The following is a 27469-nucleotide window of genomic DNA, read 5'->3' as shown; positions in this document are numbered from 1 at the left end:
CTGGCCCTTTTGCGCGAAAGTTTTGCGCAAAAGGACTTTTGCCTGAACGGGAGCAGCATAGTATTTCCGCAAGAATCACTGATTTCTTACAGTAGGAAGTCCGTGCTTTTGTGGAAATTCAAGCGGCCAGTGTAGACAGCTGGCAAGTTTTTCCGGAAAAGCGGCTGATTTTCCGGAAAAACTGGCCAGTCTAGACACAGCCACAGTGTCTGTATTCTTCATGCCACCACACTGTAGATGTAGCCACAGAAATGTGATATGCAAACATCTTTTTCAAGGATCACTGTTCTTTTTTAATACTAGTATACTAAAATAATCAAATTAAATTACAAACTACAGTGTGCCAAGGTAAATCCAAGAATCTCACTTAAAGTTACAAAAGCAAGTACAATCAAAATATAGCTCACTTGTCTCTTTGTGCCTGGCTAATACAAGTATCATGGCATATATGCTGCAATACCTAGACACAACATAGTAAGTGAAGCAGAGATTTTAAGGCTTAATACTCTATTTCCATACTAGTGAGGGGTTCATTCAAATCCTTAGGATTAGTTAATTAAGTTCTTTTATACAAAATACATGTACATATTATTTAGAATATGACCTTAATTAGAAAGATAATGCAAAATGAACCTACCTGTTTAGTCATTGTGCCTTCTGTCTCCATATAGTAAATTGGTTCATTTAAGAATCTTACATTGGTGTTAATTAATTTTGCATAATGTGGTTGGGGATTATTTCGCCACTCTGGTAAATATGACTCCTGGAAAGAGTTTTTATTCTTTTGAGGTATACATTCACCATTGATCTTTTCTATTCTCATGCTCACTTCTGGCATATCAGTATTAAATATTCTGTAAGTATCTGGGCTGAAAGACACAACATGACAAAAATTGATTATTTCTATAAATACATCCCAATATTTGTTGACAGTATAACAGTTCTCTCACATAGAAGAGGATAACAAAATATCTTCTAAGAACTTAGTAGACCTGTTTCTCATTTCTTTCACTAGTTTACAAATCCAGAATAACTCTGATTTCAATGGAGTTTTTCTAAATTCATGTGGTCATAAGAGACAGCAGAGTTTAACCTTAAGCCCTGATTGTAATCTCACCCACTTCTTTTGCACTATCATACTTCTATTATCTTCACTGATGTTGCTCCTTATAAATACCTGTGTAAGTGAAATCAGGATCAGGCTGACTAGGCTGTACAAATAGTTTCTGCTGACTGTTACGTATTAAGGATGTAAAGTCCCTTTTAATTGTTTAACCAGTTAACCGATTAAAAAGGAAAGTGAGTGGGAGGGAGGGGAAGGAGCACTCCCCGTCCCGCCGCTGCTAGGCTGGAGCAGCCATTCCTCCTCCTCCCCCCTACCACAGGCCAGGCTGGAGCAGCCCCTGCCTACGGGGCACCCAGGCCAGGCTGGAGCAGCCCCTGCCTACGGGGCACCCAGGGCTACCGTGGACAGAGGCTGCTCCAGCCAAGATGTCAGAGCAGCCTCTGCCTGAAGCAGGCCAGGGATCACCACAGGCGGGGCTGTTCTAGCATCCTGGATGGACAGCCCCGCCTGGGATGCTCAAGATCAAGTCACATTCTAAATTCTTGGGCTGGGCTGCCTGGTCTCACATTTGACCTCACAATGCCCAGCATTCTATTCCTGATTCTTTATCATTCAGTTTTTGCCCTGGCCATTCTACCAACACAATACTCTCTAGAATTATTGATTTACATGTAGCTAATTCCCAAAAATCTCACTTCTTTCGTTTTAATCTTCCTTGACCTAATGGCTCCTTTTGAAACTGTGAAGCCCTAAAATATCTATCACATTGGCACATATGTTTTTTTCTGATGGGATCTCCAATGGGCTTCTTCCAACTTATCTAATACATCTTTCACATCATACTAATATAATAATCTTCCTGTCCTACATTCTCTCTCAGCTGGTGTCCCCAAGGGATCTATTCTTAATCTCCTACTCGTCTTTATAGTCTGCCTTCTGAAAAAAGTCATCTCAGATCACAATTGACAATATCCGTTGCAACATTTCTCCTTTCCTTCCTTTTCTTCTGCAATCTCTCATTCAGGCTTGTCTCCATTTCCATAAAATGGAATAAGCTAAATATTCAAATTACAAAGAAAACAGCACTCCAATACAAAACATCCCACACTACCTCAAATGTGTTTCTACAATGTAGTGAATAAATAGCAAAATACATAATAAATAGAACTGATAATTAACACAAGATATAGCTGGGGTTTAAAAAAAAGTGTCTTCCTCAAAGCAAACATACCTATATCCTATAGGAAAAAATTTCATATTTGTTATAGCTTGAAGTCATGAACAGGAGGAAACAAACCACCACATAATATTGCCAATGGATGTCACTTATTTCATACTAGTAATTGCTGGATTCAGAGCAATTAACAGATGAGTCATTGGGGAGACTTGGCTCTGACAAGACAGTTTTGCACACAAACATTAATGATAACTTTATTAGCATGAGTGAAATGCCTAGAGGCTTGATCAGGATAAGGAGCCTATTGTGAGGAAGCTGTACAAACACACAGTAGAAGGACACAAATGGCATTCTCTCCATTGACTTCAATTAACATGGTTCAGCTCTCCGAAGAGTGCACAATCTCATTTTATGCTAAACATTTCTGTTTACTCACACAATAGTCTTTATTTCAAGATATTATTGGACTGGAAAAGTTACCAAAGAAAAAGCAATTTTTACCTGTAGCAGCACTCAGGATATTAGAGAAGGTAGGTGATTGCTGTTATTGGACCAACTTCTGTTGGTAAGAGGGACAAGTTTTTGAGGTATATTGAGATCTTCTTCTGGTCTTGAAAAGGTGAGAATCATAGCTGGATACAAGGTGGAACAGATTGTTTAGCATATGTAGATAGCACATATTCTAAGGGACCATTCAAGATGGAGTGCCTGAAAAAACTGAAGAGCTGTGGTATGGAACCTACTGTTCAAATCAGTTTCTAAGTCTATCAAATGACTAGAGAATAGCCAATGTAATACTGATTTTTAAAATACGCTTCAGAGGCAATCTTGCCAATTACCGCCAGTAAGCCTACCTTCAGTACTAGGCAAATTGGTTGAAACCACAGTAAAGAACAGAATTTTTAAACATAGATAAATGCAATATGTTCAGGAAGAGTCAAGTTGAATTTTGTAAAGGGACATCATGCCTCACCAATATATTAGAATTCTCTGAGACAGTCAACAAATAAGGACAAAGATGATCCAATGAATATAGTGAATGTTCCGAAAGCCTTTGACAAGGTCTCACACCAAAGGCTCTGAAGAACGATCAGTCACCATGAAGTAAGAGGAAAGGTCCTTTCATGGATAAGCTGGTTAAAAGTTAGGAAACAAAAGGCAGGAATAAATGGTCAGTTTTTACAATGGAAAGAAGTAAATAGCAGGGACCTGCAAGGATCTGTAATGAGACCAGTACTATTCAATATATTCATAAGTGATCTTGAAAAGAGGGTATAAACAATGAAGTGGTAAAATCTGCAGATGATATTAAATTACTCAAGTCAAGACAACTATGTCCTAAGCTGACTGCAAAGAGCTAAAAAGAGATCTTATAAAACTGGGTGATTGGCAACAAAATGGCAGATGAATTCAATGTTGATAAATGCAAAGTAATGCATACTGGAAAACAAAATCCCAACTACACATACAAAATGATAGGGTCTAAATTATTTGTTACCACTCAAGAAAGATCTTGGAGTGATTATGGATAGTTCTGTGACAAAATCCACTTAATATGTGGCAGTGAAAAAAGCTAACAGAATGTTAGGGGCCATTATGAGAGCGATAGATAATACAGAAAGTATCAATCTATAAACCTTAAATACCCGTGCAACAATAATTACACACATCTTTAAAAGGATGTATCAGAATTGGAAAAAGTACAGAGAGGGACAACAAAAATTATTAGGGTTGTGGAACAGCAAAAGAATGGGATTGTTCAGCTTGGAAAAAGAGATGACTCATGGGACATATAATAAAGAACTATAAAATCATGAATGGTGTGAAGAAACTGAATAGGTAAAGTGTTTCCCTTTCACATAATACAAGAACAAGGGGTCAACCCAAGAAGTTAATAGGCAAAAAACAGGTTTAAAACAAACATAAGTAGTTCTTCATGCACACAACCTGTTGAAACACCTCACCAGAGGATGTTGTGAAAGTAAAAAATGAAACTCAGTTCAAAAAAGAACTGGGTAAGTTCCTGAAGGATGGGTCTATCAATGGCTGTAAGCTAGGATTACCAGGAACAAGTCTAATTGCCAGAAGTTGGGACTGGTTGACATGGGATGAATCACTCTGGGCTTGCCACTGTCTCAATTCCTTTAAAGATACTGGGCTAGATAGACCACTGGCCTGACCCTGTGTAACACTCTTAGGGTCTATAGCCTCCCAAGATGCACATGTGACTGCAGGCACCTAGCACAGGGTGCAGTGGGATAGAAAGATCAAGCAATTCAGCTAAAGGTTTGGATCCCTTTCCTGAAAGTATTTAATTATTTCAGGCACACCTGACTCTCAGTGGGATGACTGAAGAAATGGTGACTACTCAGGTGAACAAGGGCTGGCAGCATCAGGCCCTGAGGACAGAAAGTCATTCAGGCTCAGTCTCCAGGGCCTTAAGCAGTGGGTACTGAGTCCATGGCGCAGGAGCACAAGACCCAGTGCTACTATCCCCTCCAACTCGCACACAGAGCCAGGTTTCTGCAGGAATTGTTCCCCAGGCCTGGTCCCCTGAGGTAGCAAGGATTAGGGCCTGGGCCTTGCACACCAAGGGTATGTCTACACTAGAAAGTTAGTTCGAACTAACGGACGTTAGTTCGAACTAACTTTCCTATGCGCTACACTAGCGCTCCGCTAGTTCGAATTTGAATCGAACTAGCGGAGCGCTTAGTTCGAACTAGGTAAACCTCATTTTACGAGGACTAACGCCTAGTTCGAACTAGCTAGTTCGAACTAAGGGCTGTGTAGCCCTTTAGTTCGAACTAGTGGGAGGCTAGCCCTCCCCAGGTTTCCCTGGTGGCCACTCTGGCCAACACCAGGGAAACTCTATGCCCCCCTCCCGGCCCCGGACCCCTTAAAGGGGCACGGGCTGGCTACGGTGCCCGTGCCAGGTGCAAGCCTGCCAGCACCCAGCTAGCAGACCCTGCACCTGGCACGGCACAGAGCCACCCACCTGATGCCCCCCAGCCCACCCCCTCTTGCCGGGACCAGGCTGGCGGCTCCCGGGAGCTTGCCCTGGACCGCAAGAGGCGGGCACCTTCCTGGGCTAGTGCGGACATCGTGGACCTTGTCCACGATCTCCGCACTAGGCACAGGAAAGTGGCCGTCTAGGGCAGGAGAGCTGCCAGCCTGGCCACCCAGGACCAGGTGTGCATGAAAATCAAGGGGGTCCACTGAGACCCCCGACACTGAGCCCTGAGCTTACAATGGCCGTCCTGGGTCAGACCAAAGGTCCATCTAGCCCAGTAGCCTGTCTGCCCACAGCGGCCAACCCTAGGGACCCTGGAGGGGATGGACCGAAGACAATGACCAAGCCATTTGTCTCGTGCCATCCCTCTCCAGCCTTCCACAAACTTTGGGCAGGGACACCACTCCTACCCTCTGGCTAATAGGACTCCATGGACCCAACCTCCATGACTTGATCTCACTTCCCTTTAAACTCTGTTCTAGTTGTAGCCTTCACAGCCTCCTGCAGCAAGGAGTTCCACAGGTTAACTATTTGCTTTGTCAAGAACAACTTTCTCTTACTAGTTTCAAGCCTGCTACCCATTCCTTTCCTTTGGTGTCCTCTAGTCCTTCTTTATGGGATCTCAGGAAGAACTTTTCTGAATGCACCCTCTCCACCCAACCCCTGTTTTTACAGACCTCTATCCTGTCCCCCCTCCGTCTCCTCTTTTCTAAGCTGAACAGTCCCAGTCTCTGTAGCCTCTCTTCATCTGGGACCTGTTCCCAACCCCTGATCATGTTAGTTGCCCTCTCCTCTCCCAGCCTTTCTCTTCCCCTCTCCCACCTCCTTTTCCCAGTCTCCCCCAGTTTTTTTCAATAAAGACAGAGTCAATGTTGGAAGAAACGTTATCTTTATTTTGTACATCAAGAAGAAGGGGGGCTAGGGAAGGGTAAGTGGAAGGAGGTGAGGGAGGAATGGGGTACGAGCCCCCGATGGGGAGGACTGGGCTGGCTCTGCGGGCTTCTGGGGGTGGAAGCTCTCCTGCAGCCCCCCAATTACTCCCTCTCCCCAGATGGCAGCCTGCGGCAAGTGCAGCCGGGCTGATGGCCGAGTGGTGTGATGTGCCCAGTGTGGGCACTCAGGGCACTCCAAGCCAGAACTTCTTTGCAAGCGGGGCACCCCTTAGAACTGTGTGTCCGGGGTGGGGGTCGGGACCCTTTAAGCGCAGCCCTCGGCTAGCCTGAGACAGTATCTCCATGCTCTAAGTCCTCCTTTTATGCCCTGCCGGCACTGCTTCCGGCCATCCTTAAGCCCTGTTCAGAGTCCACTCAATGTGGACTTACTAGTTCGAACTAGCAAAACGCTAGTTCGAACTAGTTTTTAGTTCTAGATGCGTTAGTTCGAACTAGCTTAGTTCGAATTAACTAATTCGAACTAAGTTAGTTCGAACTAGCGCTGTAGTGTAGACGTACCCCAAGAGCCCTGCAGCAAAGGCAGCACTTACAGCTGGTGTGGAGGTGCCTTCTTCCTGCGGCGTATGCTGTCCTCTGGGATCTGGCGCATAGTGCCTGGTGGGAGAGGAAGAATGGTCCAGTGAGAGGGGGTGCAGTAGGCAGGGACAGGAGGTGAGCAGTGAGAAATGGGTGGGGTGCAGCACCTAAGGGTTGGAGTGTGAGGGGAGAAACGGGAGGAGTGGGGGTGCAGCAGGCATAGAGGTTGCTCAGAGAGCAACAGGAAGAGTGGTGGCAAGTGAGATGCAGCAGGCAGGGGTAAGAGGTGCGCAGGGAGGGGCAGGAGGGCTAGAGCAGTACCAGAGCAGGTGGGGTGCAGCAGGAAGGGATGGGAAGTATGTGAGGAGAAGCGGGAGGACTGGGGGTGCAATGGGACAGGAGGTGCCGCTGACACAGGGGCTGCTTGGAGAGAAGCAGGAGTGGGTGGCAATGGGGGGGGTGTAGCAGAGAAGAATGCAGAGGCGGGAAATAAGCAGGTAGGTGGGAGTGCAGCAGGCAGGGGTGGAAATGGGCGGGGAGGAGCAAGCGGGGGGTGCAACAAGCGGGCGCAGGGGAGCAGCCGAACGGGGCGAGCGGGTGGGGAGCCGAGAGCGCGCTCCGGGCAGGGGATGCGCGGGGAGCGGGGGCGAGAGCGCGCTCCGGGCAGGGGGTGCGCGGGGAGCGGGGGCGAGAGCGCGCACCAGGCAGGGGCTGCGCGGGGGGCAGCCGGAGGAGGCGAGGTGGGCGGGGCGCAGCGGGCACGCGGGGGACGCTCCGAAGGTGGCAGCAGCGTTAGCAACGCGGTGCCTCACGCCGGCTGCTCTGTTGCCGCGCGGTTGCTAGGAAACGCGGGCGCGCGGGGGGGGGGGGGGGGGTTACCCGGGCAGGAGAGCGGGTCTCGCGCCCTGCGGCTCTGCCTTGGCCCCCAGTGTCCCGGAGAGCCCAGCTGGCTTCTCTCGCAGGCGTCGCAGAGGCCGAGGCCGTGTCGCCCCGTGGTTGGCGGCGCTGGCGCTGCAACCCGCTGTGCAGGGGCCCTCCCTGCAGGGCTGCCCCAGGCCAGCTGCTGCGCCGGCCGGAGCGTTTTGCCCCTCTGGTCGGGGGGGGGGGGGGGGCTTTCCATGCCCACCCCGACCTCCCCCCCCCCCCTTGAGCCTCTTCCCCCGAACCTACGCCGGGGCCTGGGGGACTAGGGGGCCCGTGGAGCTGCGGGAAAGCGGGGTCGCACCGCAGCCTGCTCCTGTCCAGCGCCATCTCCCAGGCCAGGAGCACAGCGGGCTGGAGCGCGCTGCTTCCCTCCGTGCAGGGCTCCGCGCGGCCACCCCAGGAACGGGACAGCTCTGTACACACCTCCCCGGCGCCACAGGCACATGCCGCGGCGGAGTCAGCGCCTCCAGTGGGGTTGGGACAGGGCATTTTAAATCACCTGGGGTGGCAGGCGGGGAGAAGGGTGCGCCGGGGGAACACGTGTGCCGGGGAGCATGTGGTGCTGCAGGCGGGGCGGGAGACGGGGATGGGGAACACGTAGAGACCCCCCTGCCCTCTGGCCACTACCAAAGGCGGGTGGCTGCTGGCCCGCTAGGAGGATTTGATGACTGGCCCTGGGCCTAAGATAAACCGAGTTTGAGATCCCCTGCTCTGTAAACAGCCCTTCAATTGCCTATGGCCGTGGGTGACAACAACACAGCTCCTGCCTTCTGAATTATCTGTCCTTTTATCGCAGCAACAACACCCCAAAAGACTCTTCAACATAGAGCCCCTTCCTCATAGGATTGCAACATTAAGGAGTCTCATATCCTTTGACCAAAGTTCAGATCTGAAGAAAGAGGTTTCCAGTAGGGATGTTAAATATCAGTTAATTGAATAATCGGGTAACCTCATAAATTCTTATCTGTTAGTTGACTATTCTATAATCCCCAGGGGGGCAGGGCCCGAGCAGCGACTGAAACACTAACTTCTCAGAATTTGTGACTAAACTGAGAAGTTGCACTTTTTGACTATACACCGGCAGTGGGAACTAGTTTGTGAGAGAAGCCAGTTTAAAAACCAGCTCCACTTGCAGACCTGCTGTTTGTCACCCTGTGCTGCTGCCTCTGATAAAAAGACAGCAGTGTGGGGTGGCAGCAGCTCTTTGGGGGGGAGGCTTTCTGAGTTCCCAGACCCAGTACCAACTGGAACTGAGCTAGACTGCTTGCAGCCAGGCTCCTAATACACTTTAAAGGCAGAGCTACAGAGGGAGTAGGTCCCAGACCTGGTTTAAGCCAGAATTGAGCCACACTATTGGCCAGCCTGCTAAAAAATTTACTTGTGGGGGGAGGAGGAAAATCTATATGGTCTATAGCATTAACCTATAAGCATTTACTTAACAGTTAATCAGCTACACTATTACATCCCTAGTTTCCAGTACATTGCTAAATGCACTCATTTGATCACGTTTGTTTTTCATTTAGAAAACAGTCGTTTCTGAATTGGTCATTTTAAGATTTTGAAAGTTGTCTGCCTTCCTCTCTGAAAATTAAAAATGTAAATTCTGGTAATTGTAAATCTGCACACTGTATGACTTTTAAAACTTGACCTAGGGAGAAGAGACAATTATTTCAACTGTTGGTTATTAGCTAGGAGTTAAAATTAAGAACTTTTTACAGTTGTTTTATGACAAGTTATGGACATTCTGGTTACACATTCTGCAGAGATTGCTGCCAAAGGAGAAAGGATGATAATAATGAAGTGGGACACCATGTTTTCCAATTGTTTACTATAAATCCTTTAAAAATAATTGGATTTTAGGAGCTATCTAGGGAAAGATTGTTATTATTTTAAATGTAGAAATCTCCTTGAAACTAAATTAGGTAATAGGTTTTGTTATGCATTTAATTATCACAAAGTGGTTTAAGAAACAGATCAAGTTAATTTAATTCAAGAAAAGTACACTACAGACCTCCTCAACCAACCTCCTATGTCCTTAAACCAGTTTAATCTGATAAATCAATTCAAATGCTTCATTTTTCACTTCTATGTGTGTATAGGATTTTTTAAAAAAGTTTGTTAAATGTTTTTTACAGTAAGAGGAACGATTTGATCAATTAAAAACATTATCTGCCTAAAAATAAAAAATCACAAATAAACTTTTACACAAAGACTTCTGTAAAGAAGTAAACTACCTCTAGTCAATAAAGAGACATTAGCTTCACTAGTTTCAAATAGCTGGAAAGGTTGACACTTCCTTGGGTGTCACTGCAAACCGTGCTTGCTCAACTCATCACTTGCAAACTGTTATTACTCAGAACTACCCCTTATATTTACATAATTATAGTTGTGGCAGATGCACTGTTACAGTGATGGCCATGTCATCCCTTACCTTATAATTTAGTGTTTAAAAGATTCATTACTTGTCCCATATAGTTCACCCTAGATAGCACTTTCTCCACAAGATCTCATCCTGGGAGAATGAGAATGTGCTCCATGTAACTGAAAATGGGAGGAAGAAGCGGTACAATAAGGGTTGTTACATCCTAGGGATGTAAGTGATTTGTCAAGTAGTCCACTACCCAATAGCCTAGGCTTACCCAACTACTCGCTCCCCTCCCTTTGCTGCCTTTGTATTGCTCAGCAGTCCTGGACCTGGCACGAGCTGGGACTGCTCAGGACCGCTGCACCTCTGCCTTTTAAATGTGGTAAAACCGCCTGGCTCTTATTACATTTAAAGTCAAAGCCACAGTTGGAGTAGGTCCTGGACCTGGTGCGAGCTGGGACTGTTTAGTTTCAGCTTGCACTTGGTCTGGGACCTAACCCTACTGCGGCTCTGCAGTTTACATGTAGTAGGAGCCGGGCTACATACTACATTTAAACTGCAGAGCTGCAGTGGGGGTAGCTCCTGGGCCCCACTTCCCTTATTAACTAATCATGTAATCAATACAAATTATCTCAACTACATGATTAGTCAATTACCTGCTTCTTCACATCCTTATTACATCCCAGCATTTTCAGGCAGCAACCAGCTAAAGCAAAAAAAATGTAAATAAAGAATGTTTTAAATACTCCTATACAGGCATGGGAAGGGTAAGGCGGTGAAGGTGAGGTGCTGCAGTACCCCACAGATTTTGTGCCCCACCCTGCAGTCCCATTCACTAGGGTCCTGGCCGCTAGCTCCAGGAGATCCTGATCACCAGCTTGCTGTCTCTGGTAATCCCAGTAGTTGCTACAGGCTCCACTGTTGGCCCCAAGGTCCTGACTGCCCAGGCTCCTCTGCCACCCAGGGTAATGGCTCCATTGCAGGCCCCAGGGCCCAAAATGTTGGACCTGCACCTGGGGCTTTGGAGCTGCCCCCAGCCTGAGGTGGTGAGGGGGGCAGACAAGGTAAGGCGGGAGGGGGGGGGTGCAGCATAGCACCCACACCCTAAAAATTGTTCCAGCATCACTGGTATGCAGGAAAGAACTTTTTACATGAAAGAGAGCCACACTTTAAGATCAGTGAAGTTAACCGTATCTCCACCTCCAACTTATACATTACAACACATGTTTATATCAGTTCTTTACTAGACAGCCACTTCCTCTTTTCTATATGCCTGGTTAAGAGAATCCCCTATAGCCTTACATTGTCAGAGAACACACTTCACCCCCAAATAGCCACTGAATCAGTAGCAGTGCTAGCCCATTGCTAACCTTAAGCAAGAATATTTCTCTCCACATACAATAAAAAGTTAATAGAGCCCCCCGTGAGCTGCAAGGGGCCCTAAGCTTAGTCTGCTTAAGATGGTCACTAGCTTTGTCCACGATTGTAGCAATAAAAGCAGGACCTCTGCAGGGAACCCCTGACTATATTTTAGAGAAATTCCAAAGCCATCCACTGTTGCTACCACCTACAGCTGAGCCACCAGAAGAGAGGAAGGAGGGGAAAAGCCAAAATAAACTAGAAAAACACAGAAGCTGTGCTTAGAGCAGCATTATAAAACAAGCTGCATTCTCATCAGCTGTGAAGCTTGAAATAAAATTCAGAGGCAAGTCCCAGAAGGAAAGGAAGAGAGCTTCAAGGGCTTCTGGGATTTTGTAGACTGTAAAACTCTGGCTGACCTCAGACTCAAGAGACTAGAAAGAAAGCTGGTAGGAAGAGAAGTGCCTTGGCATAGGCAGTTGAGTTGCTAAACCTTAAGTGGGGAGGGGAGAGAACTGCCAAAGAGCTGAAAGGAACTTGACAGTGCTGAAAATTCTTTCTTTTGGAATCATATGTCATAATTATCCACATTTGCATTATGTATAATAAGCTGTGAGTGTCTGAGATCTCCATCTGATTTCATAGAAGCATAGAATCATAGACTCCTAGATTAAGAAGGGACCTCGAGGTCATCAAGTTCAGTCCCCTGCCCTCATGGCAGGTCCAAGCATCATCTATCATGCCTGACAGATGTCTATCCAACCTGCTCTTAATTATCTCCAGTGATGGAGATTCTACAACCTCCCTAGGTAATTTATTCCAGTGTTTAACCACCTTGGGTATGTCTACACTACCCCCCTAGTTCGAACTGGGGGGTAGTGTAGACATACCCCTTGATAGTTAGGAAGTTTTTCCTAATGTCCAACCTAAACCTCCCTTGCTGCAATTTAAGCCCAATGTTTCTTGTCCTGTCATCAGATGCCAAGGAGAACAATTTTTCCCCCTCCTCCCTGTAACACCCTTTCAGATACTTGAAAGCTGCTATTATGTCCCTTCTCAGTCTTCTCTTTTCTAAACTAAACAAGCCCAATTCTTTCAGTCTTCCCTCACAGGTCAAGTTTTCTAGACCTTTAATCATTTTTGTTGTTCTTCTCTGGACCTTCTCCAATTTCTCCACATCTTTCTTGAAATATGGTGCCCAGAACTGGATACAATACTTCAGTTGAGGCCTAATAATACAGAGTAAAGTGGAAGAATGACTTCTTGTGTCTTGCTCACAACACTCCTGTTAGCGCATCGCAGAATCATGTTTGCTTTTTTTGCAAGTGTCACATTGCTGACTCATATCTAGCTTATGGTCCACTATGATCCCTAGATGTCTTTCTGCAGTATACCTTCCTAGACAGTTGCTTCCCATTCTGTAAGGGTGCATCTACACTGCACCCTTATCTCAAAATAAGCTACAGAATTTGCACGACACAAATTCCATAGCTTATTTCAAGTGTATTTTGAAACTGCTTATTTCAAAATTTCGCACTGTCTACAAAGTGCCAAATCTCAAAATAAAGTGTTATTCCAACAAGTCCCTTAGCCCTCATGGAACAAGGGCTACAGGGATGCCAGAATAGTACATCCATTATTTCAAAATATATTTCAAAATCACGGGTGCATTTAAAGATGTGGAATAGCTATTTTGGGATACTTCTGGTATCCCGAAATAGTGCTGCTGTCTAGATGTAGCTTGAGTGTGAAACTGATTGTTCCTTCCTAAGTGGAGAACTTTGCATTTGTCCTTATTAAACTTCATCCTATTTATCTCAAACTATTTCTCCAGTTTGTCCAGATCATTTTGAATTTTAACCCTATCCTCCAAAGCAGTTGCAACCCCTCCCAGCTTGGTATCATCTGCAAACTTAATAAGCTCACTCTCTATGCCAATATCTAAATCATTGATGAAAGTATTGAACAGTAATGGTCCCAAAATAGACCCGTGAGGAACCCCACTTGTTATGCCCTTCCAGCTCTATTAGAGCTCTTTAATCCCACACACACACACTGTCTGGAGTGGCTCACAATCGTGAGTGTCAACTTCAGTGTAGGTCAAAAAGCAGGGCAGAAACACCAAACTGGTTGTGTGGTCTACAGTTAGATTAGATCAAACCAGGAACAGGTGTAAACTCCTAAAGCACTATAACAGTAAGAGTTCCTTGAGCATACCAGGCAAGAAGAGCTAAGAGATAGATCATCACTTTACACCAGGGCTACGTCTAGACTGGCATGATTTTCCGCAAATGCTTTTAACGGAAATTTTTTCCGTTAAAAGCATTTGCGGAAAAGAGCATCTAGATTGGCACGGACGCTTTTCCACAAAAGCACTTTTTGTGGAAAAGCGTCCGTGCCAATCTAGATGCGGTTTTGCACAAGAAAGCCCCGATCGCCATTTTCGCGATCGGGGCTTTTTTGCGCAAAACAGTACTGCGTTGTCTACACTGGCCCTCTTGTGCAAAAGCATTTGCGCAAGAGGGCTTTTGTCCGAATGGGAGCAGCATCGTATTTCCGCAAGAACACTGACAATCTTACATGAGATCGTCAGTGTTCTTGCAGAAATTCAAGTGGCCAGTGTAGACAGCTGGTGCTTTTGCGGAAAAACTTGCCAGTCTAGACGCAGCCCAGTGGTTCTAATTTTTTTGGCCCATGGCCCACCTGGATCAGTAGAAACCTTTCTGTGGACCACCAGTTGCTAATTGAAACTCATTATATAATTAACAATTACGCCTGAGCCATTTTGCTAGTGTTGCAGCTAAGGAGAATTGTTTTATTTAACCAATAGGAAAGGAAATATTAAATTAAGCAGCACTTTAACTTTCTTATGTTAGTTTATCAAACTTCATTTTAAATAAAGTACATTATTAATTTATGTCCAACACAAAAGATTTCAATGTTTTCTTTATTTATGGCGGGGTGGGGAACTTTTTTTCGCTTGACAGCCATTGACCCACAGAAAAATCAGTTGCGGACCATACAAGTGAAAGCAAAAAACCCCTCCAAAACCTCCCAACCCTCACTGATGTAGCCCCCAACTGAGACACTCCTCTGGTGCTGCAGCCCCACAGGGGGAGGGGGAGGGTGGACTGAAGTTCAGGGCTTCCCATGCGCTGGATTTACTCTTCTGGGGTTCTGGGATTACTGGATTTTGTGGATTTCCCATAGACTCTGGGATAGGAACAAAAATGAGGGGCTCAGTGTGTGGGACAGGGCGACCAGTGGGTGGGATAGAGATGGGGGTGCAGGCTCTGGGTGGGAGATGGGATGCAGGAGGGGGTGAAGATGTGAGGTCTGGGTGGGAGGCAGGGTGCAGGAGCAGGCTGGGAGTAGGGTGTCTGTCCAGAGGGGAGGGGGCAAGAGCAAGGAAAGGAGTAGTGTGTGGCCAGGAAGGAGGGTGCTGGAGCAAGGTGGGGTCAGGAGCACAGCTGGTATAGGGTGTCTGACCAGGGGAAAGGTGCAGGAGCAGGCTGGGGGTGGGGTGTCTGGCCAGGGGGCGGGTGCAGAAGTGGGATGGGAGTGCAGGGTCTCAGTGGGGGGCACTGCAGGAGCAGGGTGAGAGTGCAGGATCTCGGTGTGAGGGGGGCACTTACTTGCTTACGTGTACCCCTCCCAGGCATAGTGTCCCAGGCATTCCCCCCTGCTCCCATTGGCCACAACTCCAGCCAATGGGAGCAGTGGGGGAAGCCTCCAGGCAGCACATCCATTCACAGCTGTTCCCCCAGCTGGGGGAGAGGGAGTGGCAATGTGCAGCGCTACTTCTGGCTCTGCTTCTTCCCAATGAGCCAGATCCAGTAGGGAGGCTCAGGGCTTACCCCCAGAGGGAAGCCAGTGCTTGCTTTCCAAGCTCATGGCAAGGGGGTGGTGTCTGTGCGAGGCTGGAGTGCTAGCATGGGCTCCCTGCTGTGGGAAGAGGAAGGGAGGGAGAGTGGAAGGGGGCTGTGAACCACTTGGAAGGTGGCCACGGACCACTAGTGGGCCACAGATAACATGAGGACCACTGCTTTATACCAAAAATCATAACAATATTCAGGTTATCCCAGTCCTTAAGAACCAGTCATGTACCGCAGGTCAATTGTACAGTACTCAGTGCTTTTTTTTGTAAAAAAAAATTTTAAAAAATTGTGCCAGTACTCATTGGTACTCTAGGGGAAAAGTTGTTGAGCTCTGACTGGAAGTGCTGGTACTGGGTATCAGGCAGTACCATCACAAAAAAAGCACTGATTGTACTCATATTTCAAACCAAAGACAGTGCTGGTAGCCAATTCTGTAATAAGCTAACTAAGGGTATGTCTACACTACCACCCTAGTTCGAACTAGGGTGGTTAATGTAGTCATTCAAAGTTGCAAATGAAGCCCGGGATTTAAATATCCTGGGCTTCATTTGCATCTTGCCGGGCGCCGCCATTTTTAAATCCCCGTTAGTGCGGACTCCGTGCCCGCGGCTACACGCGGCACGGAGTAGGTAGTTCGAATTAGGCTTTCTAATGGAACGAGGTGTAATGGTAGTTCGAATTAGAAAGCCTAATTCGAACTACCTACTCCGTGTCATGTGTAGCCACGGACACGGAGTCCGCACTAACGGGGATTTAAAAATGGCGGCGCCCAGCAAGATGCAAATGAAGCCTGGGATATTTAAATCCCGGGCTTCATTTGCAAGTTCGAATGACTACATTAACCACCCTAGTTCGAACTAGGGTGGTAGTGTAGACATACTCTAAAGGTTTAACAACTTAAAAATGAGAATTATTTACAAGGCTAAAACAGGAAACACACAAATGAGTTACAGACAGATTTAAAAAGAGAACATAAGCTTCTATAATAAGCAGCTTTATATATCCAAGCAGCATGGGGATTTCTTGTTTATGTTTGAAGGGACAAAAAACCCCTAGTGTCCAGAAGGTTTCTCCTTCTCAGGGATTTTTATCTCTTTCACCCCAAAATCCAAGCTGATGGGAGGAATTCATGCACAGGTCTCCCCTTAGAGGGAGTGACAAATGCAATCAACAATGTCTCGATCCTTTGAGAGAATACAATGCTTTATTTGCCTTCAGTGGGTAACTTGTGTGCAGGAGGAGCACTTTACTTTAATTAATGATGCTTTTCCTGTTTGGAGAGTCACACAATTACAAATTTCCTGTTTGGAGAGTTACAATGCAAACAGTCTAACTACATAAGTTACAAGTGAGATGTAGAAATGCAGCATTTTACAGTATTCATAAGGTCTAGACTAGGGGTTCTCAGATTTCATTGCACCGCAGCACACTTCCGGCAACAAAAACTACTGCATGACCCCAGGAGTGGGAACCAGGGCAGTGGGGCTTAGCCTTTGGGCTGGGAAAGGGTGTGGGGGGCTAAGCTGAAGTTTAAGGGCTTCAGACCTAGGTGGGAAGCATGTAATCTGAACCTCACTATCTATGGCTGAGAAGCCTTTGGGCTTCAGCTGCAGCCCAGACTGGTGAGGCTTGGGCTTTAGCTTTGGCCTCAGAGCCTAGCTAGTCTAAACGCAGCCTGGTGACCATATTAAAATGGGGTTGAGTCCATAGGTCTGGAAATAGGAGTATATCTAGACTACATGGCTCCGTTGATGGAGCCATGTAGATTAGGTTTCTAGACATAGGGAAATGAAGCGGGGATTTAAATAATTTAATCGCTGCTTCATTTACATAAAAATGGCTGCCACGCTGTGCCAATCAGCTGTTTGGCGGCACAGCATGGTAGTCTGGACGCTCCACGGTCAACAAGGGAAGCCCTTGTTGACCGCCCCGTTATGCCTCATGTAATGAGGTTTACTGGGGCGGTCGACAAGGGCTTCCTTTGTTGACGTTGGAGCGTCCAAACAACCGCACTGTGCTGCCAAACAGCTGATCGGCACAGCAGGGCAGCCATTTTGATGTAAATGAAGCGGCGATTATTTAAATCGCTGCTTCATTTTCCTATGTCTAGAAACCTAATCTACATGGCTCCGTTGACGGAGCCATGTAATCTAGACATACCCTAGGAGTGCAGGGGGAGGGGTGTTGCAGCACCCCTGGGCTTTAAGTGATTTCCATTATATACAGAGGGTACAGTTTGGTTCAGTGGCTCTCAGCACCCCCCCTCCCATACACACTGTTCTAACCCCCCTGGTTATAACCCACTTTGGGGTCCCTACCCATAGTTTGATAACTGCTGGCCTCTACACATTCTTACAAATGTAATATTAATGCTAACCAGCCAGGCTGGTTTCTGTCTATGTATTTGTCAGTGGTCTGGGCCCTTGGCAGGAGCTGATGCAGTATCTGCCAGCATCACACTATCACAGAATGGTTTCGTTGGATTCTGCTGACTGAGTCAGGCATATATAAATTGTATCAGTAGAAAGAAAAGTAGATGCTGCCAAAGTGCAGCCTGTCCCTTTATATAAGATGTGGTGTGGCCAGGTAAAATCCTCTCTCAGAATCCAAAACAAGTCTCTAGTGGCAAGCTACCAGTGCTGTTCTGTCTAGTTCGGGCATTGCTGGTCTTGGGCTCAACTGAAGTTTATCTCCAGCCGTGTGTCGTGGGGCAGAAGAAGAAACTGAAGTTACGTCACATACTGGGAGCTCTAGTGGTGATTTTTTGCCTCTCTGGAGCTTCAAGGCAAACTGGAAGAGTATATTCTGCACCCGCCTTTAGGGTGAGGCAGCCTATTCCTCACCATTCACCTGGTTTTCTCTTCTAGCAGGTGTAAGGTGGAGAGATAGCCATGGGCCCACCTCCTCCTTGTATCCACCCTTTCAGAGGAAGCTAGTGGGAAGGGGCCTCTATTAAATAAATAAATGCTTTCCCAATGCTTTGCAGAAACAGCTTCGCAAAGAATTACAGTTTATCAAAAGAGCCACTAGGTAAGCCAGACTAGAGTGAGAGAGAAAGGGGTGACTTGCTGACTTTCCTTCAAATGTTTCAGTCTCACTAAGGATGGGGATCACAGAGAAACAAAGAAGAGAAAGGAGCAAGATGGAGGGGGAGCTACCTCAGTTCTTATGAACACACTTTTCATTGAATTGCAGCAAAGGAGAAGGGAAGGGGGAGGAGAGCTCACCAACCATAGCTATCTATTGATAAGCTACGGGCTAGGAGAAAAGTGGTGAGAGAGGAAGTGTGTGGGGGGATATGGGCAGGTGTTAAGGGAGTAGTGCACTGGATTAGGAGACAGATCACCTACCTTCTGTGTCCAGAACTGTGTCTGACTCAGTTAATGAATTCTCTTGGCCTCAGTTTCTTATCTATAAAATGAGGATAATAATTTTACCCTGTTTTGTAAAATGGTTACTGGAGAAAGGACTGCTAAGTCCTGTATATTCGATATAAAGGATGTATTGGCTTATGTTTAGGATAACTCCATTACAGCAAACCACTCAAATGAAACAAATGCCAATAAGCTCCTCCCACTTCACCATTCTGCATTTTGGTTTAACCACATTTTTGAAGGAAGCCGTTTTAGAAATGTTTTAAGATTTTTACTCATGCTATTTTTCTTACCACTCCACTTGAAATTCCAGGTTGTCATAGTACCATAAGCCCAACTGTGCAGGGTTAGGGTGTAGAAAAATTATGACTAATCAAGAAAACCTGAAATGTCACATTGGAGTGGAATTAAATGTTTAGTTGCAAATTGTCTAAAATGTTTCAAATGTTTTGAAATATGAAGTGATTCCAGCAGTGATGAATTAGTGGGCAGAGTGCAGATGAAAGTCAAAGCAGAAAGAGGGTATAAACTCCATTTATGTATTACAATCATGTACATATAAATTAATCCTCTATTCTAGCATCAAAAGTATTTATACTTATATATAGTTATCCTGACCTAAAGCATAATAGATATGACAATAGAGTCCATGTAATTTAGGAACATCAGGACATCAATTTGCATTAGTTTTGTTTGTAGATTTTATTTTTTCACTACACAGCATAAGATTGTTTCTGTCTTTGTTAAACATTGGTTTGAATTCTTTTAATTGCTTCCTCCTGGCTTTTTATTAACAGGACTTTATTCCAAGTAACTAATCACATAGCTGTAGATCCTGGATCTGTGGTTAATTTCTTTGTTTGCTGCTTTAATTAAGCCATATGCTTTTTGACGATCACTTATGCATTCTTTTTTGTTGACCTTCTTGGAGGCTATTTGCCCTTCTATCTATCTAGCTGGATGCATCAGAGCTTTCAGAGTCTAAATATGCATACAATTGATTTTTTTTGCTCCTTTAGTAATTTACTCTGAACTCCAATTTCTAGTCTCTTAAAGTTATTTTATCCTGCATCATAATTTATCTTTTATATCTCTTATCAGTTGCACTACCAGCTCTTGTAAGTTTTTCATGTTGAATTTGTCAGAAATCCAGCTTTCTAGTTCATGTTTTGATGAAATTTTGCATTTCCTAATTGTTTCCTTTTAGGGATCTCAATTAACTTTACAAACAAATTAAGCTTCAGAGTACATGGATGATGTAAACAAACAGTATCAATCCATTTTGGGCAGGTAATGAAACTGAAGCACAGAGATTAAAGATGAGATTTTTAGAAACACTTAAATGATTTAGGAATGCAAGTTCCCTTGAGAGTCCATGGGGTTAAATGAACATAGCAGAGTTAGGTATTTGGGCACTGAACTCTCTTAGGCTCGTTAAAAATTCCTAGCTTGGGCTGCTAATCACATTTGGAAAAGCCCACCCCTTGTTAATTCCACCAAATTCCATGGGCCCTTTCACAGTATTTTTTCTTTTGTTCACTCGGGACCAGGTTTTGGAACTCCTTTCCTATTATCATGACAACTGATTCTTCCAGTTCTTTTGAATCAAGGCTTAAATTTCTATTTTAATTACATTGTTTTTTCTGATGGTGTGTTCCTACTATGGTACTAATGTCTTTGAGGGCATTTATTTATCATTTGACCTGTTTTTCATTTCATTCTGATGAGTTACTTTGATGCCTGTGCCAGGAAACAATTAAACCCCAAGATCTTGATTTGCTATGGCTGCAAACTAGTTTTCAGTCTTAGATTAAAGAGTATGTTGTTGGTTTTTGGATACTTGTTTCTTTAGGGCAGCTCTGGCATTGTCTACACTACAGGGTTTTTGCGCAAGAAGCTTTTTGCGAAAGAGATCTTCCGTAAAAACTTCTTGCTCAAAAGCGCATCCACGCCTCAAAAGTGCATTGCAAAAGCAATGTGCTTTTGTGCAAGAAAGCGTCCACACTGCATGGACACTCTTATGCAAGAAAGTTCTGATGGCCATTCTGTGCTTTTTCTGATAGGCTCTTTTTGCACAAGAAACCCCTGTTGAGCGTTCACACACACCTTTTTGCGCAATAACTCTTGCACAAAAAGGAGGAGTTGTTCGTAGAAAGAGGTATACCTGCACTGCAAAAAGCCCTCTGTTCTGCCATTCGACTGTAAATTTTCTTGCGCAAAAATGCACTTGAGGTGTGGATGCTTCGCGAGTATTTGTGCAAAATCCCTGTACTGTAGACATAGCCTACAGGAGTTTACTCTCTTCCACAGGTACGTCTACACACACAGTAGTGATATAGCTGCATCATTGCAGTGCATCTGATGAAGATGCTCTATGCTGACAGGAATGAGTTCTGTTATCAGCTTTAAAAAAAAGTCAACTCTGCCACTGGCAGAAACTGCACCTGCAGGAGAAATTCTTCCACCAACATAGCAATGTGCACACAAATTCTTACGTTAGTGTAACATATTGGTTGGGAAGGGTGGAGTATTCACATCCCCTGAGTAATGTAAGTTTTGGCAACTGAGGCTGTAGTGTAGACATAGCTTTAGTTTGTCTAATTAAAGTTCTTGAGGAAGACTTGCTCCCTGAGAGCCAGAGGGAATTGCTTGGAGCCTGCATCTGACCATCTCTGTTCAAGGACTGTAATGTAAAACAAACAGGCTGTACTAAGAATATATTCAAAATACATGCAAAAGATTTCTCCTCCAAGGGGAAGCTGACCTTCAAGCCCATGACTTTGTTACAGCTCGGCAAAGAGGCTGAAATACAAAAATCAGAACAGTCCCTGAAGGCAATTCCGATGTTCCAATTTAATTGGAGTTTTGCCATTTACTTTAGAGGGAAAAGCAAGTTCAGGACAAGGACTCCTCTGCGTTTTTATTGCCCCAAGAACTGAGATGACTGCTGAAAGCAAGACGTTCATAACTAAATAGACACTGGTCACAGAAATTTGAGTAAAAAAAATGACATGCAGTGTCTTTATCTTGTATTCTAGGAAGTTATCACTATATGGTTCCAGTCATGTGTAACATTTGTCTCAGCACCAAGTTAATCACCAAAGCCCACTTGGGCCAATTATGTAACCTATTGTAAATGAATTTGTGAAAATGTGCGATCTTTGTAAAGTGTGTTAACCAGCCAGCCGATGTAGGCTGTGGGGCTGTTTATTTCAGCAGTGGGAACAGAGTTGTGGGATTGTGTACCTGGAAAAAAAAAGCACTTATAGGAAAGATTCATGGGGAGGAAGCAAAACAAAATGTTAGGTGATGCACAGTGAGGGGCGTGTGTGTGGATAGAGAAATAAGAGAGGTGATACAGAATTTTCTGAGGTACTGACATTCACAATTTTGCCTGATGTCAGTGGGAGTTGAGTGATCTACATCATTCAAAACTAGGCCCTAGATTGAAACAGAGAGCAGCAGGAAGAAAATATGTTAAGAGAGCTAGCTTGAGAAGAGGGCCTTAATAAAACAATCTTCAGGAAATTCTTGAGTCAGAGAAGATATTCCCATGAGCTGCTGGAGATATGGCTAAAGTGGGGGTCAGAATCTATCTATCTTTTAAAGTGCATCTGTCTGTCTGTGTAACTGTCTGTGAGACGATTTAGGAGGAGTTATTGAATAAATGGAAAGATTAGGGCCACCAAATTTGTTCTGCAGCTTTTTCTTCTCCTAATTTAAAGTAAGACCAAGGTTTGGTTGTGCCAGGAGAACTGGAAGCCCAAGGAAAGGGATAGTTTTCCATAATATGCAAATGGAGGTGCTGCCGTTCCAAGGGATGTGATATGAGAGTGGCCACTGGGGGCAATCCTGCAAAGTGGCTGTTGGGGGCAGCCATACCACCAAGGGAGTGGCCAGCAGGGCTGGGACTCCGCCATCTTTCCTGTCAGCCTCCCCCTTCAACTCAAACCCTTTCTCCCCTCCCAGTAATTGTTCACAGCACCGGACGGGGGGCAGAGACCAGGCCGCTGGCATCCAACCTCCTGCACCTCCTCCCATATCCCCAAAGCCCTGCTGTGAAGGACCAGGCAATGCCAGGTAAGTCTGCTAGTAGCATATAAAATTAAAGAAAGAGACACTAATAAGAGATACAGTGTTCTGGGCATTTTGCTCTCAGTGTACACTTAGGGCTTAGGTCCCTGTAACGTGCTATCGTTTATCACTGGTATTTTGTAGTGGCTTTTTCCTCCAATTCAGACACAACTAGAGTCATAACATTCTCAGGGAAAATGGTGCTTAACTATATAACTTACGCACTAATAGATAGTTTAACTATGTCAGTTATTTGGAAAATAGTGTGTTTGTATTGCATGCACATCTCTAGATTAAGAAGGTATAATAACTGTAGCATCTTTATTTTACCTATCAGAAATATCTGTACATGCCTTAGCTAAGAAATATGCAGACTAAATATTCTGCTGAGACAGTTAAAACCTAATAATGAGCCACTGTGTAACTCAAAGAGAAAAAAACCTGTGCAGTTATCTAAGTTTGCTGACACTTTCAAAACAAAATGATGACTAAATCGTAATGTGTACTCAAAACAATGAGTGAAATAGCAAGATGAATAGGACTTTAGGCACTATTTAATACAGTAAAGCCATAGCCTGAATACTATATTGCTGATTACTTAAATTCATTATGCAGGCAGTAAAATCTAGCAGTCAGTAATATGTCTGTGAGAAGGAAGACACTTATTCTATCATTTTAAACTGAGATTCAGGCAGAGAGATCTATAGTTCCACAGATAAGATACTTACATTTATTTGTAATTATATATTAGTCATCTTACCTGATGTTCATTAAACTGAGGTTTTGGTTAAAATAATAAAAAGGCTCTGCTTTTGGTCCAATTTCAGCCTCCCTTCTTTCAAGACAGTAATGGCATTGTCAAGGTGTTGAATGAAATTATCATGACCTGGAAATAAGTGTAGATTTCAGGTATACAGATAACCTTCTGAGCATCTACTGCTTTCAGTTACAAATGTCACGCCAAACCTGTCTTGTCTAGTGCCATGATGCTAATTATAATAGCTCACACACTTATATTGTGTCTTTCACAGAATCACAAAGTGGTGTATGAGAGTACATAAGCATTGTTATCCCTACTTTATACATGTGGAAGCCAAGGCAGAGAGGAAAAATGCCTCACCCAGACGCACACTAGCCCTGCAGAGGGATCTGTAAGGACACTGGGCATTCTGCTGAAGTACATGGGACTGTGTTCAGGCGTAAAATCTACATCAGGAGGGGCCACCCTGTGGCTCGCGAGCCGCATGCAGTTCTTCAAAGAAAAAATTGCGGCTCCCGCACCCGTGGTTCTGAAAGGAGTAGTGTGTTTGTCTGAAAGTCCCGTGCAGACTACAAAATGGCAATGCCTGCTCTGCTCTTAAAAGGGCGGCGGCTGGGTTTTTTTTTTTTTTTTTTTTGGGGCTCAACAGCTTTCTTCCCTTGGCTCTTTGCACTGTATCCACCACTATTTTGGCTCTTTGTCTGTAACGGGTTGGCCACCCCTGACTTACATGATGGCTTCCTCTGCAGAATGTGGATCTACATCAGGGAGAGGCTGGAACAGAGTCCAGGTGTCCCTATTCTTGTCCCTTGATTGAACCACTGGATGTTTGGCAATAGTAAAAGCAAGAAAGTCACCATGGAAATATAAGGCATGCATTCACTAGGGTTACCGTATTTGAACTTTCAAAAAAGAGGACGCCTGGTGCCTGCTAGTGCCGCTGCAGCAGTGGCTGATCCACTCGCACAGGAGGCTGGGCTCAGGAACAGGCAAACTCGTCCCCGTGCACACCAAACTTGGGGCTCTGGCTGCCACCTTGCTGCTGCCAGGGCTGCTGCTGCACCATGAGAGCCAGCAGGGGTGGGAGCGAGGGGACGATGCATGCCGGGCTCCCGCTTCCCCGCTGTACTGATCTGAGATGCGGAGCCAGAAGAAGAGAGTGGGGGGGGGGGGGGCGGGCGGAGAGGCTGCTGGCTGGACCCCATCCTAGGCATGAAGTTAAAGGCACAGAGGGAAGAAGTGACATGGCTAGAAAAGGAACCCAGGAATCCTGCTTCCCAGAATCCCTTCCTTTCCCCTGCCTGCTCCACCAAGCATCAGCTCCCACAGTCCTCACAGAGCTGAGACTGGAACTCCCAAATCTAACCAACAGACCCACTGCCCACTTCCAGGAAAGGAAACAAGCCAGAAATTCTAACACCTAGTTCCCTGCTCTAACCCAGTGCCCCTGCCCTCCCCCAGAAACAGCCACCCGCAGCTCTAACCCAATGCCCTTTCTCTCCCGCAGAGCCAGGCACCCCCAGCCCCTCCACTCTAACCTGATGCCCCACTCCTCCCTTAGAGCCAGGACCCCCCAGGCCCCGCTGCTCTAACCCAATGCCCTTCCCTTCCCCCAGAGCCAGGGACATAACCTAGCAGGGTGGAGGGTAACCTGGTGACTCCTTGGGAGGAGCCAGTCCCGCCCCCAACACACACATCCATCGGACGTGCCCTGGGTCTTACCCGAGCTGCTGCCACCACAGCCATGCACTTTTCCCACCAGGTGCTGGGGTGCGTGCGCAGAGCGGCTGTTAACATCTGGGCGCACAGCTCTGAATGTTCAATGTGAGTGACAGGTACATGCCCCACCCCTCCCTGATCTCCTTTGCAGTGCAAAATCCCAAACATTTTTAGCCATTTAAAAAAGCCAGCCCGATGGAGATTTAATAAGTGAAAAGGACGACATGTCCGGGAAAAACCGGACGTATTGTAACCCTACATAAATGTAAGACCAATCTCCACAGCCTAGGTATGTGCAAGACACACACTGGCGCTCCACGTGGCTTCCAAAGAGGGCCTGGTTGCAGTGGGTGGGGTTTGGCTCCAGGAACAGTGCCTCAGGTGGAAGGGGTGGAGCTGGGGTTGGGGGCTGGGCTTTACCCACCTATGCCTACCTCCAGCCTATGGATGCTGTGACATGATGACGTTACTCTGCTATCCCACAGGAACTTTTCTTTTTTAGAGAGAGAGAGAGAGAGATTAGATTGACAACTTTTGAATAAGTAAACTTGCAAGACAACATGACAGATGAAAAGGAAGCTACACTAGCAAACTCCTCTCCTTTCTTTAGGGATAATAGTTGCTTCAGGAAAATGATGATTTTAGGAAAAGGAAGTCAGCCAGGTAAGAATATAACAAAGAAAAAAGAGAAACTGGAGCTTGCAGGTTTCTTAGCTAAGAGAATAAGACATCTTTAAAACATGCATTGTCTGATTCGAGGCACAGAAAGGCAAAGCCAAAAGAAAACGATGTCTCTTGTAAGCAGGTCTCAGAGAAGAGTAATCTTAGCATTCATAAGGCCCTTTCCTCAGGGCCCTGGTTCAGAGCTCCTAGAATGAAAGGCAATAAACAAAAATATCTGGACCCTCTCAGGCTAGTCCCATTCCAGCAGACCAGGCATCCTACAGAGTCACTAAGGGTATGTCTACACTACTACCCTAGTTCAAACTAGGGTGGTAATGTAGGCAACTGGAGTTGCAAATGAAGCCCGGGATTTGAATTTCCCGCGCTTCATTTGCATATCGCCGGGCGCCGCCATTTTTAAATGTCCACTAGTGCGGACTCCGTGCCGCGCGGCTACACGCGGCACGGACTAGGTAGTTCGGACTAGGAATTAATTTACTGGGGTGGTGACATGGCATAGTGTATCGCCAGCCTCCGGTAGTGAAAGCAACTTACAATTTCTTACGGGCACTGTCCTATTGCAACCCAAGTCTCTGCCAGCTCTTTAAAAAGCTCCCTGCTGGCTTTTGTCATAGCTCAGACAGCTCTTGGTGGAACTGCACACCAGAGTACACCCTGCCTACTTTCCCCTCTGCCAGCCTCACTCCCATGCTGCTGCTGGCAATGTGGCTTTGCAGAGTACCCAGAGAACATGGGTGTAGCACTTGCCTGCAAAGATGGAGAGCAGTGTTCCCTCTAAGCTGCAGGGCCGCACAGCTTCACAGGTGATGAATCAGCCCCGCCCTGTAAAAGGCTCAGGGCTTCCTGCCTGGAGTTGACTGACTGGGCGGAGCTGATTCATCACCTGCGAAGCTGTGCTGCCCTACAGCTTAGAGGGAACACAGATGGAGAGCCCTGCCTGGTGCAAATCCAAAGCTGGGGACTGCCTCCTCCACACCAATCCAGCCCTCCCAAGCACCCAGCTGCCAGCCAGGGGCTATCCCTTTGAATCCAACCCCTTCCCAAACTTACCTGCCAGCATAAAAATACTCCATCGGGATTGTTCCCCCAGCAGCCAGACCCCCCCGGGCTGGCACACATTTGCTCTGGATAGATAGGATGCCTTGTCAAGTGCAGGATGCACCCTAGGAATTGCCCCCTCCACCACGCGCCTCCTAGGGACTGCCCCCAGCAACTGTTTTTGGCATCCAACCTGCCTAAAGACTGCCCCCATCCAGGGATTGAGTCCCAGTATGTAATCCCCACTCATCCAGGGTGTCCTCCTACCTCCAGTCTGTCTCCTATGCACCAGCTGCATCTCCTTGCCCCTGTTCACTGCACCACCCTCCTGTGCCTGCTGGTCTCCTACCTTGGCTGCAAGTAGCTCAACAATGCACCTTTCCTTCACCAGCTGCTGCTTTAGTAATAGGGGCACTGGACCCGCTGACCTGTGGGATACGAGGGCACTGGTCATCCTGGCCTCCTACTAATGCTGCGGGGCCTGATCCTGCACTACCCCATTTTTTACACACACACAAGTCTGCTGGTCCCCTTGTGAGGCGTCTGTTCAGAGCCTGGGGCTTTCCTCCTCT

The 27469-nt window shown here is 46.0% G+C and overlaps 1 protein-coding gene across 2 annotated transcripts in view; it reads right to left on the bottom strand.

Annotated features, from left to right (window-relative positions):
• CIMIP6 (ciliary microtubule inner protein 6) overlaps positions 1 to 7858 on the bottom strand; it is a 32227-nt gene extending 24369 nt beyond the window's left edge. For both annotated transcript variants that reach the window (XM_075925480.1, XM_075925481.1), the window contains exons 1-3: positions 7602 to 7858; positions 6737 to 6800; positions 638 to 869 (exon numbers count right to left, since the gene is read on the bottom strand). In XM_075925480.1, coding sequence (XP_075781595.1) covers positions 638 to 869; positions 6737 to 6800; positions 7602 to 7842 — 537 coding nt within the window. In that variant the 5' untranslated portion in view covers positions 7843 to 7858. The remainder of the gene's footprint in view (positions 1 to 637; positions 870 to 6736; positions 6801 to 7601) is intronic.
• Positions 7859 to 27469: the final 19611 nt, after the last annotated feature.

Source organism: Pelodiscus sinensis, chromosome 3 (genome assembly GCF_049634645.1).
Source record: "Pelodiscus sinensis isolate JC-2024 chromosome 3, ASM4963464v1, whole genome shotgun sequence".
Classification (NCBI taxonomy): domain Eukaryota; kingdom Metazoa; phylum Chordata; order Testudines; family Trionychidae; genus Pelodiscus; species Pelodiscus sinensis.
The sequence above is the reverse complement of the archived record's forward strand: the minus strand, read 5'-3'. Positions and strand labels throughout refer to the sequence as shown.